The 16,233-nt window shown below is 37.6% G+C and overlaps 1 protein-coding gene across 1 annotated transcript; it reads right to left on the reverse strand.

Annotated features, from left to right (window-relative positions):
- Positions 1-10,786: 10,786 nt before the first annotated feature.
- LOC145130796 (uncharacterized) lies at positions 10,787-11,557 on the reverse strand. Its single transcript, XM_079065561.1, has one exon. The coding sequence runs from the start codon at positions 11,555-11,557 to the stop codon at positions 10,787-10,789; it is 771 nt and encodes a 256-aa protein (XP_078921687.1).
- Between the last annotated feature and the right edge of the window lie 4,676 nt (positions 11,558-16,233).

Here is a 16,233-nt window from a genome sequence, read left to right on the forward strand (position 1 = left end):
TAAATTAAATCGGTCTTTTCTGGCTGAGAAATTAGGGGATGTCACAGTTGGTATCAGAGCATTAGTTTAAGAGAACTAAGAAATATCCTACAATTTCTATACTTAAACTTAGAATGCTAAGTGATGATTGTGACATGAGTGTCTACCATATTTTAGACACGAGCACTAGTTTATTTTAGGAAAGATGCCTATAATGCTTTTATGTGCTAAATGTTATATGTTTGCCATATATGCCATTATTTGTTCGGATCTATGGTATGTTGCCCACCGGATCTGGAAACCTTATGTGTGTAGGATTCTAAGCATATGATTACGAGATTAGAACTAACATGTAAACGTTTCGGAGTGATAAGGGAATTTAAATACCTATCGAGGATAAAGACCTAAATTCGCCTTATTCGGTATATAGATTGTAATGGCAAGAACTCGTAGTGGATTTGCAAATGCAAACGGAAACAGGGATCAACAACCTCAACCTCAAGTAGTTGAGCAAGTACCTGTTGTAGGAGTTGCACCTGAGCCAATGATGATGGCTGGGGTACAAGCAATGATGCAGATGATGTTAGATCGCCAGATGGAGGAGACAAGGTGATTACTACAACAACATAGAGAAGAAACTACGATACCTGTTGAACAGCCCGAATTGAATGAACGGCAATCAGTAGGAGGTAACTACAGTGGGACTCTTGGTCAAGCCAACCCACCGATAGTTAGACAAAAAAACCAGGATGGAGGAGTTGATGGATGCGGATGCAAATACAAAGATTTCATGGCATCTAAACCACCATGTCTATCTGGAAGTCCGACACCGGTGGAAGTCATGAATTGGATCTCCGAAATGGAGACGATGTTTGAAAGTTATGAGTGCAGCAACAAACAAAAGACCGCACTTGCAATTCCTCTGTTAAAGTCTGGTGTATTGAGCTGGTGGAAGTTACTAGCTGATACGATGCCCAAGGGAGAAGCTAGCAAGATGTCTTGGGAAGACTTTGTGGTACAACTAAAATTGCAATACTGCTCTGAGCAGGACTCTGAGCAGGATCTTCTGGAAATTAATAATGAGTTCCAGAATTTAAAGAAGGGAAAGATGAGCGTTACTGAATATGCTGCTAGTTTTACAGAAAAGATGAAGCTTGTTCCTCATCTAGTTCCAACTGAACTCTCCAAGGTCAACAAGTTTGCCCTCGGATTACCAGCGGACTTTGGTCCGATGGTTAAACAAGCAACCACTTTGAAAGCCGTCATCTGGGTTGCTAAGAATGTTGAGATTCAGATCAGAGAGAAGGGTCTTGAGAGGGCAGAAGTTGGCGAAAAGAGAAAGTTTGAAGGAACTTCAGGTTCCAATAAAAAGAACAAGTTCTCGAAGACTGGTTCGAGAAAGTTTGGAGGAGGAGGAGGCGAAGTGAAATGGTGTGAGAAGTGCAAGAAAAAGCACTCTGGGAAATATAGTGAGGGGGTGACTTGCTATAAATGTGGAAAGACTGGGCATTTTGCCAATGTGTGTCCGTCTAACCAGAGGGTATGTTTTGAGTGCCATGAAGAAGGGCATATTTTTAAAGACTGTCCAAAGAGGAAGGATGCAACAAAGCCCAATCTACCACCAAAGCCGAAGGCGAGAGCCTTTCAGATGACACTTGAAGCTGCAAAAGAAGAAGTCGATGTCGCTTCAGGTACCTTTCTCGTAAACGAATTGCCTGCCCAAATTTTGTTTGATTCTGGAGCCAATTACTCCTTTATTTCGCATGAATTTGGTAGAAAACTAGCTTTGCCTGTAGATAGACTAGTTAATGCTATAATAGTCGAGATTGCTAGTGGCAAGTTTGTACCTGTTAGCCATCGTATGAAAAACATCCTCATTGACTTGGATGGGAATAAGTTCCACGAGGAACTATTGCCTATCGAGTTAAATGGTTTCGATATAGTTTTAGGAATGGATTGGCTTAGCGCCAATAATGCTGAAATATTGTGTAGGAAGAAGATAGTAAAAGTAAACCCGCCAGGGAAAGAGTCGTTTATGGTGTATGGAGACAAACGAAGAGTAAACTCTGGAATCATTTCCCTAATGAAAGCCAGAAAGTGTTTGGCCAAGGGATGTACATCATATCTAGTGTTCGTGATCGATGCTCAGAAGGAAAAGAAGGAGGTGCAGAATATTCCGGTGGTGTGTGATTATCCGGAAGTCTTTCCCGAAGATCTTCCCGGATTGCCCCCTGATCGACAAGTAGAATTCCGTATCGACTTGTTACCAGGAACGACGCCGATAGCAAAAACACCATATCGATTAGCACCAACAGAGATGAAAGAACTTATGACACAACTTCAGGAGTTATTGGACAAAGGTTTCATTCGACCTAGTTCATCACCCTGGGGAGCCCCTGTGTTGTTTGTAAAGAAGAAAGACGGGAGCATGAGAATGTGCATCGATTACAGAGAGCTGAATAAAGCGACGATAAAGAACAAGTACCCGTTGCCGAGGATCGATGACCTGTTCGACCAGTTGCAAGGTTCAAGCTATTTCTCGAAGATTGATCTTAGGTCGGGATACCATCAACTAAAGGTGAGAGAGCAGGATATCGAAAAGACTGCGTTCAGAACAAGATATGGACACTATGAATTTTTGGTTATGTCGTTCGGACTAACCAATGCCCCAGCAGCTTTCATGGATTTGATGAACAGGGTTTGTAAACCATACCTTGATAAATCCGTGATAGTATTCATAGACGCTATCTTGATTTATTCGAAAAGCAAGCAGGAGCATGAAAAGCATCTGCGTGAGGTGCTAGAAGTTCTGAAAAAGGAGAAGTTGTATGCAAAGTTCTCCAAATGTGAATTTTGGATTCAAGAAGTCCAATTTTTAGGTCATGTGGTTAACCAAGAAGGAATAATGATTGACCCAGCAAAGATTGAAGTTGTGATGAAGTGGGAACAACCAAAAAGTCCTACGGAGATTCGAAGCTTTTTAGGATTAGCCGGATATTATCGCCGATTTATCCAAGGCTTTTATTCGATCGCTACTCCATTAACAGCTTTGACCCACAAAGGAGCTACTTATACTTGGAATGAGAAGCATAAGGAAGCCTTTCAGAAGTTCAAGAAGAGATTGTGTGAAGCACCGATTCTTTCATTACCTGAAGGAGTTGATGACTTCGCAGTCTATAGTGATGCCTCTGGAGTTGGGTTAGGTTGTGTTCTGACCCAAAGGGATTAAGTGATAGCGTATGCATCGAGGCAATTGAAAGAGCATGAAAAGAACTACCCCACTCATGATTTGGAGTTGGCAGCGGTAGTATTCGCAATAAAGATATGGAGGCACTATCTTTATGGTACTAAATGCAAACTTTTCACTGATCATAAGAGTCTTCATTATCTCTTTAATCAGAAGGAATTGAACATGAGGCAACGGCGCTGGCTGGAATTACTCAAGGACTACGACTGTGAGATACTTTACCACCCTGGTAAAGCAAATGTTGTTGCTGATGCTCTCAGTCGGAAGATGAATCTTGAAAAGAAAAGGCCAAGAGCGTTGAAAATTGAAGTTGTCTCGACAATTGTGGAAAGTATAAAGAAAGCTCAGGAGGAAGCTTTACAGAAAAATGACCGGAATGAGGAACGTTTGGGTAAAACGTTGGTGTTTGATACAAACGGTCAAGGACTGAAGGTATTCAAAGATAGGATTTGGGTACCTAAGACGGGAGGAGTAAGAGATCTTCTGATGAAAGAAGCTCACAAGACCATGTACTCGATTCATCCCAGCAGTACGGAAATGTATAGGGATCTAAAACCCTATTACTGGTGGCCGACGATGAAGCTCGATGTTGCTAAGTATGTGGCCGAGTGTGTAACTTGTGCTAGGGTTAAGGCACAACATCAGAAACCGTATGGGAGTTTAGAACCTTTACATGTACCCATGGGTAAATGTGAGGACATTACCATGGATTTTGTGACTAAACTGCCCAGAACAAGGAACGGTCACGACATGATTTGGGTGGTCGTTGATCGCTTCACTAAGAGTGCGCATTTCATAGCAGCCAATGAGAAATGGTCTATAGATAAACTTGCGAATTCTTACGTGAAGGAAATTGTGAGGCTTCACGGTGTTCCGTTAACGATTGTATCCGATCGTGACAGCCGTTTTACCTCAAGGTTTTGGAGAAGTCTACAAGAGGAATTGGGTACCAAGTTGTGTTTGAGTACAGCTTACCATCCGCAAATTGATGGTCAGAGCGAAAGAACAATTCAAACATTGGAGGATATGCTGAGAGCATGTACCCTAGAATTCCAAGGTAACTGGGATTAACACTTACATCTAGTAGAATTTGCCTATAATAATAGTTTCCACTCAAGCATCAAGATGGCACCTTATCACGCTTTGTATGGAGAAAAGTATCGAACGCCGTCATGTTGGCTTGAAGCTGGGGAAAAGCAGTTTATGGGACCTGAAATAGTCTTTCAGACTGCTGAAAAGTTGAAAGTGAAAAGGGAAAGGATGTTAGCAGCTCAAGATCGGCAAAAGAGTTATGCTGACCAGAAAAGACAACTGATATCCTTCGAAGTTGGAGATTCGGTTTTACTTAAAGTCTCGCCGTGGAAGGGACTTATAAGATTTGGTAAAAGGGGAAAGTTGAGTCCAAGGTTTATTGGACCATTTAAAGTTCTTCAGAGGATCGGGAATCAAGCTTATAAGCTAGAGTTACCGAAAGAACTAGAGGGTATTCATAACACCTTTCATGTGTATTATTTGAGAAAGTTCACGGGAGATGTGACCGACATAATTCCCATTTCTGAATTAAGGTTGGATGAAAACAAGAGGTTGATTGAAGAACCTGAGGCAATCGTTGACCGTAAGACTAAGAAGTTGAGACGCAAGATGGTTGATTTAGTGCTTGTGCGTTGGAAACATACGAATGGGCCAAATCTCACCTGGGAAAAGGAGAGTGACATGATGAGTCGCTACCCGCATTTGTTTGCTGATGTGTGATTCCGAGGACGGAATCATCCTAAGGGGGAGAGAATTGTAATGCCCGTGTTTCTACGCTAGGCATTAATATTGACATTATAGTCTAGGTTAACCTTTGTAACTCATATTGACATTATAGCTCGGATGCATGAGGAAAGGGACACGCGTCGGAACTTCATTGGACCACTTCGGATGGCTTCTCCAGTTCGGATGACTCAACAAAATTTTGGACACGCGTCGGATGCGAGGTTTTGATATGAAATGAAATTATATATTTCTTAGAGAAAGGTTTTGACAAACTTTTATCATATTTTGTATTGGGGACCAATTCCGCAACATCTTTTAAAAAGATTTCTCTGATTTTATATTAAAAAGCATAAATTAAATCGGTCTTTCCTGGCCGAGAAATTAGGGGATGTCACATCTTCCTATTACCCCAAAACGTCAAATCCGTTACATCTTCCCCTTTTACACAACGGATTAAACCCACTCTCACCACACGTTCTTCAGACGTGATGTCTTAGACTGACACTTCATTAAATGCTAACCCCTTTTGGTAAATCTCGAAAAATAAATTAAACCTTTTTTTATCTGTGGCTGAGATTTCCTCTCCCAATCAAAGAAAACACCCAAACGTTTTTACCTTATCTAATTTCACTTAGGGTAAAATCAATAACCGTTTCAAATCCGCAACTATAAAACCCCCTTCTTCTTCCCCAAGAAAGTTTTTACGCTTTCTGAACATCGAACTTCTTCTCCTTCATCTTCTTGCACTCTGTTTTCCTGCAAGTTTCTTCAACTCTCAAAAATGGTGAAATCTGGTATCTCAAAGAAACATTCCAAGGCATCTGCCTCAGCAAACCCAACTGGTTCAGACTCTGCTTCAAGGAAACAAATGTCAACGATTGCTTCAAGCAATTTTAGGGCTGTGTCTTCGAAGAGCATTCCTCCTATAATGCTCCGATCAACTTGATGATCAAGTTCCTGTCCAATCACCCACTGTTATGTCCCTTCGATTCATTCACAGATGTGGTTCCTCTTTCAACCCTCTTCAAATGTGCCTTCTCTGCATATCGACCCCTCTAAAATCTTCAAGAGGTGCATCTGAATCTGATGAACGATTCTTTGGTTATTCTGACCAAGGAAAAATTCCTCAATGCCATCAATCTGTTAGTTCATCCTTCAACCAAGGTCTTCACTCCAAGCATGGCAGGCATTCTTTCTGCACTCTACCAAATGGGTTACCAGAAGAAGATCAAAGGCATAGGCGAATTCAAGAAAAATCAGTTGCCTGCGGTGTGGCAGTTCGTTTGCCACTTCGTGATCTGCAGTCTGTCAGGCAGAACCGGAGGCACTGATAACATGGGTCTCAAGCTCCTGGAGTTAGTGTGGAGTATTTTCGCTGGCCACGATGTCAACTACAGTCAGATCTTGTGGGATGACTTCTTGCAGTACATTCCCAAACAGAGTCCAAGAGAAAACCCTACCGAACTCACATTTGCTAGGTTCTTGTCTCTATGCATCTCAGATCTTCATGCGGATGCAGGACTTAGCATGGGCAATGATATCAACCTCTTCATCACTAAAGATCTTAAAAGGTACAATCCCTCTACCGATCAATCTATTTTTGGACCCATTAGACGGCTACCAGTCCACATTCTATCTACCCTTGGTCTTGAAACCAATGATGTCACAGACCATATAGAGGCTACGGAAGTATTGACCCATACCTTCCTACCCCGCCTCTACAAACCACATCCGCACTCATAATCCCTGGTAGTACCGCAGTCTCATCCTCCACCACTCTATCCAACTTGTCTTTATCAAAAAGACGCAAGCAGTTAGCCTCAGTCCATCAAGGCCCCCGCAACATCACCAAGAAACATGGAACCCCAAAGAAGAAAGATGCTCCCAAACAAACTGAACCATCAAAGAAACGAAAACTCAAACAAATTGTGCCCTCAGATGACGAATCAACCGAAAATCGATCTCACTCTCCCTCTATGAGTGATTCTGATGAGGATGCACAACCATCTCTATCCTCAAGAAAAGAAAGACCAATCCCACAGACCAAATGCGTGACCGGACTGATGTTGCAGCCTCTCAAAAGGCTCTGGTAGTCCTTGGGGTGGCTGCAGACCCATTCAATACAACCATCGAATTCCACTCAGACACAGAAAGTGTGTCTGTTTCAACTCAACATGGAGACTCACCCCCAGCTCACTCCCAAGGGGATGGAACTGGTTCTCGCCATAAGGTCTCCAGGGCTTCCCTTCTACATTTCTTTTCCCCTGAGGAGTTGAACTCCATCCTTTTGTCTGTAACTCAAACACTACAAACACCTTCCCAACCGCAGGGCAATTCTTCCGCCCTTGTGAGAACTGAGCCGAGGCCAGACTTGACCACGAGTCAAGGAGACCGAGGAAGCTTAGGAAATCCTACTCTACTTACATCTTTTACATGTGGTTTAGGCACGGTGAGCACCAATGTGAAAGGATCCGTGGACCCGAGGGACACCTCGGTGCGATTCGAAGGATTTGACGGTGACGAATCAAATGATTCGTGGTTACATTACAATCCGGTCTCTGAATCCGATATCTAGAAATATGCCGCTTTCCGTAGGGCATTTCAAGCAAGGAAGGATCAGCAAATCAAGCAACTTCAACAAAAACAACAGGAGATTCAATCCGTAGCCAAGTATTGGGCGGACGCAATCAATAACGCCAATACCATAGCCACCATTCTGAAAGTACAAGAGTGAATGTCCTCAATGGCTAGGACAATCTGCATTGCTCAGTCCACTCATGGTGGTGAAGGTACATCTAAACTCCCTACAGCTCCAACTCCAACTGTTAGAGATTCTCAAGACGAGGGAACCGCAATCGATGTTAGCTCCGCTCCTACCTTCGGATTCGATGACTTTGATCTCAATGAGGTAAATCAGCCTAACCCTTCTGATGATGATTTAATGATGTTTGATGAGGAAGAAGAATCGAGTGGCTCTAAACACTCAACCTCCAATTCGAAAGAGAAAAAGAAGAAAAAGAATTTCAGAGTCTACGAGCCAAAGTAGATCAGATTCTTGCTGCGGTTAAGCCCACTCAACCGCAACCTGAAGACATTCCAGGACCGCAGTCCTTAATTGAAAGAATCGAAAGACTGGAAACCCGTGAACGACTGGCTGCTGAGCGAATTTCTCTGAAAGTTGAAATGGGGATTCGATCCCTGGATACAAGTCGCCAGGCTGATCATAAGCAATTCATGGCTGCTGCGGAGCGCCTCATCTCTGAGGTATCCGCAATCAAGGCAGATTTACAAACAGCCATTGCGGACCAGTCAACTCACTCACAGAAGCCGATAGCTGAGACTCACACTGCCTATGAATCCACCATCTCGGTTCTTCAATCTACCATCAACAGACTTCAACGCTCCTTGTCTTCAAATTTTCATGGTCCTGAGATCCTTCAACTTACAAAGGAGATTCATCGACTACTCTTCAACACCGCCATCCCAGACAATCAATAACTGGCTGATGCTCTTAAAGCTCAATTCCAGGAGGTGTGTGCCAAAGTCGATGGTCTTAAGCAATGGCTTGAGGATGCTCCGGTTTTGCATTCCTCAAGAGGGGGAAGTGATGAAGACCATCATTCAAACAGCGTCTCTCATCATAGGAGCCCCCCATCATAACTGAAAAAGTTCCCTCACCACAATCATCTCCTCATCAGACACCACCGCATCAGTCTCCACCGCAACAGAAAATCACTCAAGAAACTTCTCCTGAGCGACCGGAGACTCCTCCCCACTTCAAGAATCTAGCATCCAACATGTCATCCGAACACTGCAACGACTCTCCCACAACAAAACAGAAGAAAGCAGATTGGAAAGCAGCCAAATTTGCTGAACTCATCTGGAGAGAAAACGGATTCGACATCACCATGGATGAATCCTTAGTCAATTCCTGGATCAATCCCCACCGAAGACTGTTGGATGATGACTACAAACCCTACCTTACTTATGCTGAACCCCCTTCTGACGGTTACTGGGATGTTCCAATCTCCCCAAATGCTAAATACTTCACTGTATATGAGCAGTTTGACCGTAGCCTACCTGATCACAAGAGACTGCCCATGGAATTCGAAAGACTCAATCGATTCTATGCCAAACATGCTTCTTCCATAGAGAAAATTTGGTCTAATGATAGACCATCCGCAGTCAAGAACTTTAAGCCCCGGAAATTCATGTAAGCTGACTTTATTCAGTATACTCTTACAAGAAGGAATCAAGACTACGTCCGCACCCAAGCTGACTTCCCATGTATGAATCCAGAAGAAGTCTTCCTGATAGCAAAGGTGTTCCAAAACAAAAGCGAGAAGTATCCAAAGATGAAGATAGCACTTGAAAGGGCAAGCACATTTCTGAGGGAAACCGTCTGTGACTTCGCAAAGATTGATGTAGACATTTACCCTACAATTTCCAAAAAGTTCGATCTACCACCACTTGACCCTACACCGATGCCTACCGAAGGTTATCAAGAGAGATCCCTAGGTGCAACAAACTTCCCAGAACTTGGAGTCATTTTGAAAAGAAAGGTCGATAAAACCAAATACTTCATTCCCATGACTGCCATGAATCGCCTCACAAGGAAGCAACTTGAAATTTGTCGAACCGCAGTTGAAAGATCAAAACACACGACTGCCGAAGTCAAGTTCGAAATTTTAAGAAGGATCACCTGGTTGGAAAATATCAGATGGTTTTGGTGGATTCTTATCAAGTTCCTAAAACTTGATAACTGAAGAGAAGTTAAAGAGGTCACTTAGGGGGAAATTTTTGAATCATAAAAGTGACCCTCTTTCTAGAGCTACAGCAGCTCTCAAGGATCCGCAGTCAGCCTTCATCAGCAACCTCATCCGAAGTCATCATCAACCGCAACTTTACTTACTAGTTTACTCAGTTTAACTTTATCTACTTTTGTTGTAGTACTCTCTATTGTCCAGTATGCCTTGCATGGCTACTCTTAGAGATTTGATCCAATGTAATTCTTGAGTCTCTTTATATAGAGCTCAATCTTTCTCATTCAATACAACTTCTATGCTATCAATTACATCTCTCACTTTTATCTGATTACGCATCTTAAATCTCTCCTTACTCTCAAAGTTCACTTGAACATAACTGAATATTATTTCTCTTCGGAGCAAGTCATTAGTGACTTAATCACTAAGTTTGATCTCACTTACTAACTTGGTTTGAATGCATTCCATGTTATGAATCAACTTATGTGTATACTTGATATAACACCGGCTGTCATTTATATTTCCTTACATTTCCGCAACTAACTGTCTAATTATCTAACTCGTTAACTTATTATTATTGTTGAGCTTTTAGATCCTTTGAGATAAACTATTCCGCAACTATACTTGTTCTAACATTTGTTCAAGTGTGTCTCAAGTTTTTCTCTCAACAGTTTCACACAGGGGAGTAAGGTGACATGGGAGGCGGAAATGAGGGCTTAAGGTCCTTTAAATAGGACACAACCCCGGGAAATTAGGGTTTCCTCTCACAGCGCCAACTCGTCGAGTTGGTCCCTCCAACTCGTCGAGTCGGTCGAAAAACCCACGCGGCCGAAACCCTTCTCTACTCGACGAGTTGGGGCCTCCAACTCGTCGAGGTTGCTCAGTCAAAATCATGAAAATTATATAAATATTATACCTGAGAGTTGGGATGTTACACTCCTTCTTGATGGCGGTTGGGTCTGCATTCCATTTTCCATTGATTACGAGGCCATGAAGCCTATTTTTTTCTATTTTTGTTTTTGATTGATCCATGAAAAAATCACGTATTCTCATCACCATCTGTTAGCCACCTAACTTTGGCCTTCTGTTGCAGATACATTTTTGCAAAAATTTCTAATTCACAAATCTTGAATTTACATTCTCTTCTTAGGAACAGTTCGGAATCAGATAAGATTCTGGATTCTGCCAAACATTCAAGTGCTTCCACTTTTTCTTTTGTTTGCTCTAGCAATTTCAATTCATTTTGTGAATCTGATATTCTCCATTGTCTAAAAACATTTTTAACAAAATGTAACTTAGCTTTGAGAAGCATGTCCAGCGTTCCATACCCCACAAATGAACACCACGCATTTGTAAAAATTTCCTTGAAATCATCCATAAGTAGCAATGAGTTGAAGAACCGAAAGGGGGGTGGGCTAAAATTCTGATTAGAAGGCTTCAAAACTATCGGGCAATGATCTGATTTTTTACGGGGGAGTGCAATGACCGAAGATAGGGGTTGAAGAGACATGAAGTTAGAACATACCAAGTATCGATCGAGTTTGCTAAGTTTGAGACCATCCTCATCTGATGTGAATTTCTTGGCACTTAGATTGAATTCTTGTAGCTCGGCCTCCGCTATGAAGCTATTGAAGTCAACAGTTGTGTATTTGCAAAATTGAGAGTTAAATCTTTCATCAACACTTTGAACGACATTGAAGTCGCCAAAAAGATCCAGACACCAACTGTGCTTTTTTTTCAATTTGATTAGATCTTCCCATAGTTTTTTTTTTTTGTCGGGAATAGCCTGGGGTCCGTAGACATTATCCATTGTTGTGATACCAGGAAATCCCTGCCACTGGCCGAAAATTACAAGAAAGTTCCAAGATAAAGCAGATTGAATTTTAAAGAATATAGTTGGATCCCACAGACTGGCCAATTCTTCCGATCGCCCAACAGGGTTCACTGAATCGACTTGAAAATCAGAGTTACCCCAGACACCTAAAAAGTCAATGTTGTTCGAGTCTGCCACCCTCGTCTCTTGAAGACCAATAAAATCGATTTTGTGTGAATTTCTAAGTCTATGAATCCATTCTACATTCTCGTAAAACACTTTTGAGAGTATGATTTATTCAATTTTCATGTAGAACTTAAAATAGTATCAAATAATAATATTATAATCAATAAACTTTACAATATAATTGATTGATAACTTAAGTTAATTTAAATTCCTTATCAAACTTTTTAATTTGGAGGATATTATCTGTGTATATTTCCATATGATAAATTATATGTACCACTAAGTATAACTTTTTGATAATATAAAAAAATCATGTATATACTACTAAATATACAATATAGCATAACTTATCCCGATATAAAGAAGGCCACTCTAAATTCTATTAACAAATGAGCTTGTTTTTATAAATTTGCATCTTCGAAGGTCCTATTTTCTTCTTTGCAAATCAATACGAATATATGCACTCAAAAGTATTTTGTTCTTTGCAAATCAATATGAATATATGCACTCAAAAGTAGAGGTTTATGTTCCGTAGTCATTTTCTCCACCCCATTCTTCAAAACCTAGAAATTTCATCTATATATGCACTATATATAGTTACTATTAACCAATTAAATGTCCTAAATATCAGTATTTAGTTAACTATTACAAATTAAAAATCTTTTTGGTTTTAACGATTAATTAGTTGAACGTTGAATAGTTTATATTAAAATAAATTAATATGGTTAATTATTAGTAAGATGAAAAATTGAGAGTTTCAAATAAATATGGTTTAAGATAGATAACCTATATTGAACCACATTAACTTTGAACATTAACTTAGATGACATCTATTTTAAAATTTGTAAAGATAATTCTGTGTTGTGGATTAACTATAAACTTATGAAGGATTCTTAAATGCCTAAGAGTCTCTTCAACGTTGAACCTTAAAGCATCTCAAATGGTATACATATAATATGATTTAAAATTATCCTCCTCTAATCACTATATTAACTTTAACCATAAATGACTTTTATAATGGTTAACTTTTTAAATAGTTTTTCTATAAGTTTAACTAATATACTTCTATCTACCTAAAATATTGTATAAATTTAATTAATTTATCTTATATATCTAATATGTTTTATAAAACCTTCATGGTTTAATTAGTGTTTTTTTAAACACACATTATATTTTAAATATCAATAGACATTAATATTTATATAATTAAAAATATTACATTCCACTGTTTTGAAAGGAATATGTTACATCATAGTTACAAAAAAACATTCAAAATATTATATAATTATCATAAAAGTTATATTTTATAAATAAAATGTCATTAAATAATTAATAGAATTAATTAATTAATTAGTTAAATATATTTAAAATTAAATTATAATTGAAAAGATAAATTGAAATATGATTAAAACAACAACCTTTAGATGTAAACAAAATGAACTATATTCATCCTTTTTATTGAATGCTTAATAAAAAAAATTTAAAATACATATTTCTCAATAGCTTTGTATGGTTAATTAAAAACAAATCATAACTAACTATAAAAAAAATATGATTAAACATGCTCTTATTTAGAGATACAAAATATTGTCTCTTTACCATTTGTAATTGCATATCGTCAAAATGTAACGCTCTAAGCCTTATATAAAATTTCCTACTATCCATGTTGCTTTAATATATAACGGATCCTAACTATTTATTGACATTTTTACCTATATTTTTTAAATAATCAAACAAAGATAAATTGTTAATGGCATTGTGTCATGGCTATAAAGCTTTTATCACAGTAATTTAAAGGATATTGGGTGGTTTATCCATATACCCCCATATTGACCAAATATATACCTTTATTAGTTTTATTAATTTCATATTATATAAATACTATTTAATAATACTTAAACATTATAAAGTAAATTTGAAGGATGATGGATGGATCAATCTATATACCCCCATATTGACCAAATATATACACATCTATTAATTTGAAGTTATATAAATCTTATTTAGACTTTATAAAGTAAACTAGGTGTAAGACCCGTGTATCACACGGGTTAATTAAAAAAATATATCAAATTTTAAACATCAAGCAATTAGTAAAGTAATACTTTTACATATAAGCAAAGACTTTATTGAATAAGTATGTAATTGAACCCAAATTACTAAAACTTAGTAATTATATGAAGTAAAAATTAAACAAATAACATGGTTTCATAATAAAAGGACCAAAATGCCCTTTTCACAGATTTCCCCTATTCAAAATTATAGTTGGTTGTCATTATGGGTTAGATATGTTTTTAAAACATATAAGTATGATATCGATACAATCTTAGCGACCTACTTTTATTTCTTTTAATATGTCTGATAAAACATATAAGTTTAATGCTATAAGTGACATAAATCTGAAAAATAAAAATAAATAAACAACAAATTTATAAAAGGCAAATAAGTTTCTTTTCCAATTTACCGATTTGACCTTGTGTAAAAAATGAAAATGATCAGGGCATGACAACTTTGTACGAATTGTAGAAACTATAGAAATAGTGTCCTATTTTTCATTTTTTTTATCCAAAATAACATTGTACATAACAATGCACTTTACCCTTAATAAAAGGACCAAAATGCCCCTTTTCCAGAATTCTCTTGTTAAAAATTATAGTCGGTTGTCATTATGGATTAAAAATGTTTTAAAAACATATAAGTATTAAATCAATACAATTTTAGCAACCAACTTTTATTTCTTTTAATACTATTTTTAAAACATATAAGTAAGATGATATAAGTGACATAATTTTGAAAAAATAAAAATAAATAAACAACAAAATTAGAATAAGTGAAACAATAAAGCACAGTTCATGTACAAATCTACTATTAATTTTAGCAATTCCGATAAAAAAAATTATCTATCTAAAATTCTAAATTCTCTGCACCCCATAAGCCTCTATAAGATGAATGTACTTTTATTCCTGATAATATAGAACTGAAATAAATGCTATGGGGAAGCAACTTTTTTAAATTTGTGCTCCAAAATGATGTTTAAAATCTTTTCGGGGATGTAAAACCTTTTCTTGACGGTTATGCTCTCGAGATAGTTTGATAGTTTCTAGTCAAGAGAAGCCACTTTGAAGGTTTCATCTTCTTTAACAATACTGTTCATCAAAATTACCAAGAAGTTATTACTATGCACATGTAATAAATAAAAAAAAACTTGTTTAATTTGTGAGAAACATAAGTTATCTGGAAGACACCTTGACTGTCACGAACATTGTCCATGAGAAAAATTAATCATTTTCCTTTATACAATGCTGCAACTTCATGATGTATTAATATTGTCTTGAAATAATCAATATGGTCATGAGTATAATCCATAACAACATTACCTTGGCATCTCCACTTTCAAAGTATTTAATTAAAAAACGATGTGTATTTGAGCTTTGGTCAAAGTGAGTGAAAAAAAGGAGTCAGTGTTATTCAAATGATCAGAAAAAAAAATAATTACAACTTAAGCATGAAGAATAAAAGAGATTAAATAAATGTTACCAAAATATCTTACAAAACAAAAAGTTAATCATAATAAAATTAGATTAAACAGTTTTGAACGACAATATAGATTTTACATTGTTCACAATAACTTTCATCACCACCAGTAAAATAATCACCTAAAACCAAAATCATGTTAGAACTTGATTAAATCTGGACTAAACACCATCCTGATTTCACTGATCTCAAATGGACCTTCTCATGCTGGTCCTTATTCTCATCTAAGAGTCCTGTTATCTTATTTTATCTACTATTAAGTATATCAATTCTCATAGACATTTTATCAAACACCTAGGGTGCAATATCAAAAACTCATAAACAACATAATTCAGAGCATATCAATTCTTAAAACAAAATCATCAAAAAATTAAAATGAAACAACACACTCACCACTTGTAGGCATCTCGGTTTAGCAACTTCCAAATGTACCGGAAAAACCTCCAAGTCGATGCACAGTGAAAAAAGAGAAGAGCTTATTTTGGTTAAAACAAACACTCCAGAATCGAATAGTATACACATAGAGATTAATAATCTCGGTGATTTTGGAATTGATTTAGTGAGATTACCTTCACAATTTATGTCGATTCCTTGCTAATTAACTGAAAAATCTCGAATATTAAGGAGAAGATTTCTGGCATATTAAGTTTACTAAAATCATAAAATATCTCTTCAAAATGATATCTCGGTTGATTCTGATATTCAATATTCAAATTTGAAAGTGCAAAACTGACTTAGATTTCCTAATCATAGAAATGTATAATGGGAAAATCACTTACCAAAAGTGAACAACTTACAGAATGCAATCCGGTAATTCACTTTCATAAAATGAGCGGGAAAAATCGATTAGGGGAGGCTAATAGACTGACACGTGGCAAAAATCTACTTATTTATTAGGATAGGGGATTTAAAAGACTCATTCTACCACTTGTTAGATATCATGTTCGATAAAG

Source organism: Lactuca virosa, chromosome 8 (assembly GCF_052849685.1).
Source record: "Lactuca virosa cultivar CGN04683 chromosome 8, Lactuca_virosa_CGN04683_v6, whole genome shotgun sequence".
Lineage (NCBI taxonomy): Eukaryota > Viridiplantae > Streptophyta > Magnoliopsida > Asterales > Asteraceae > Lactuca > Lactuca virosa.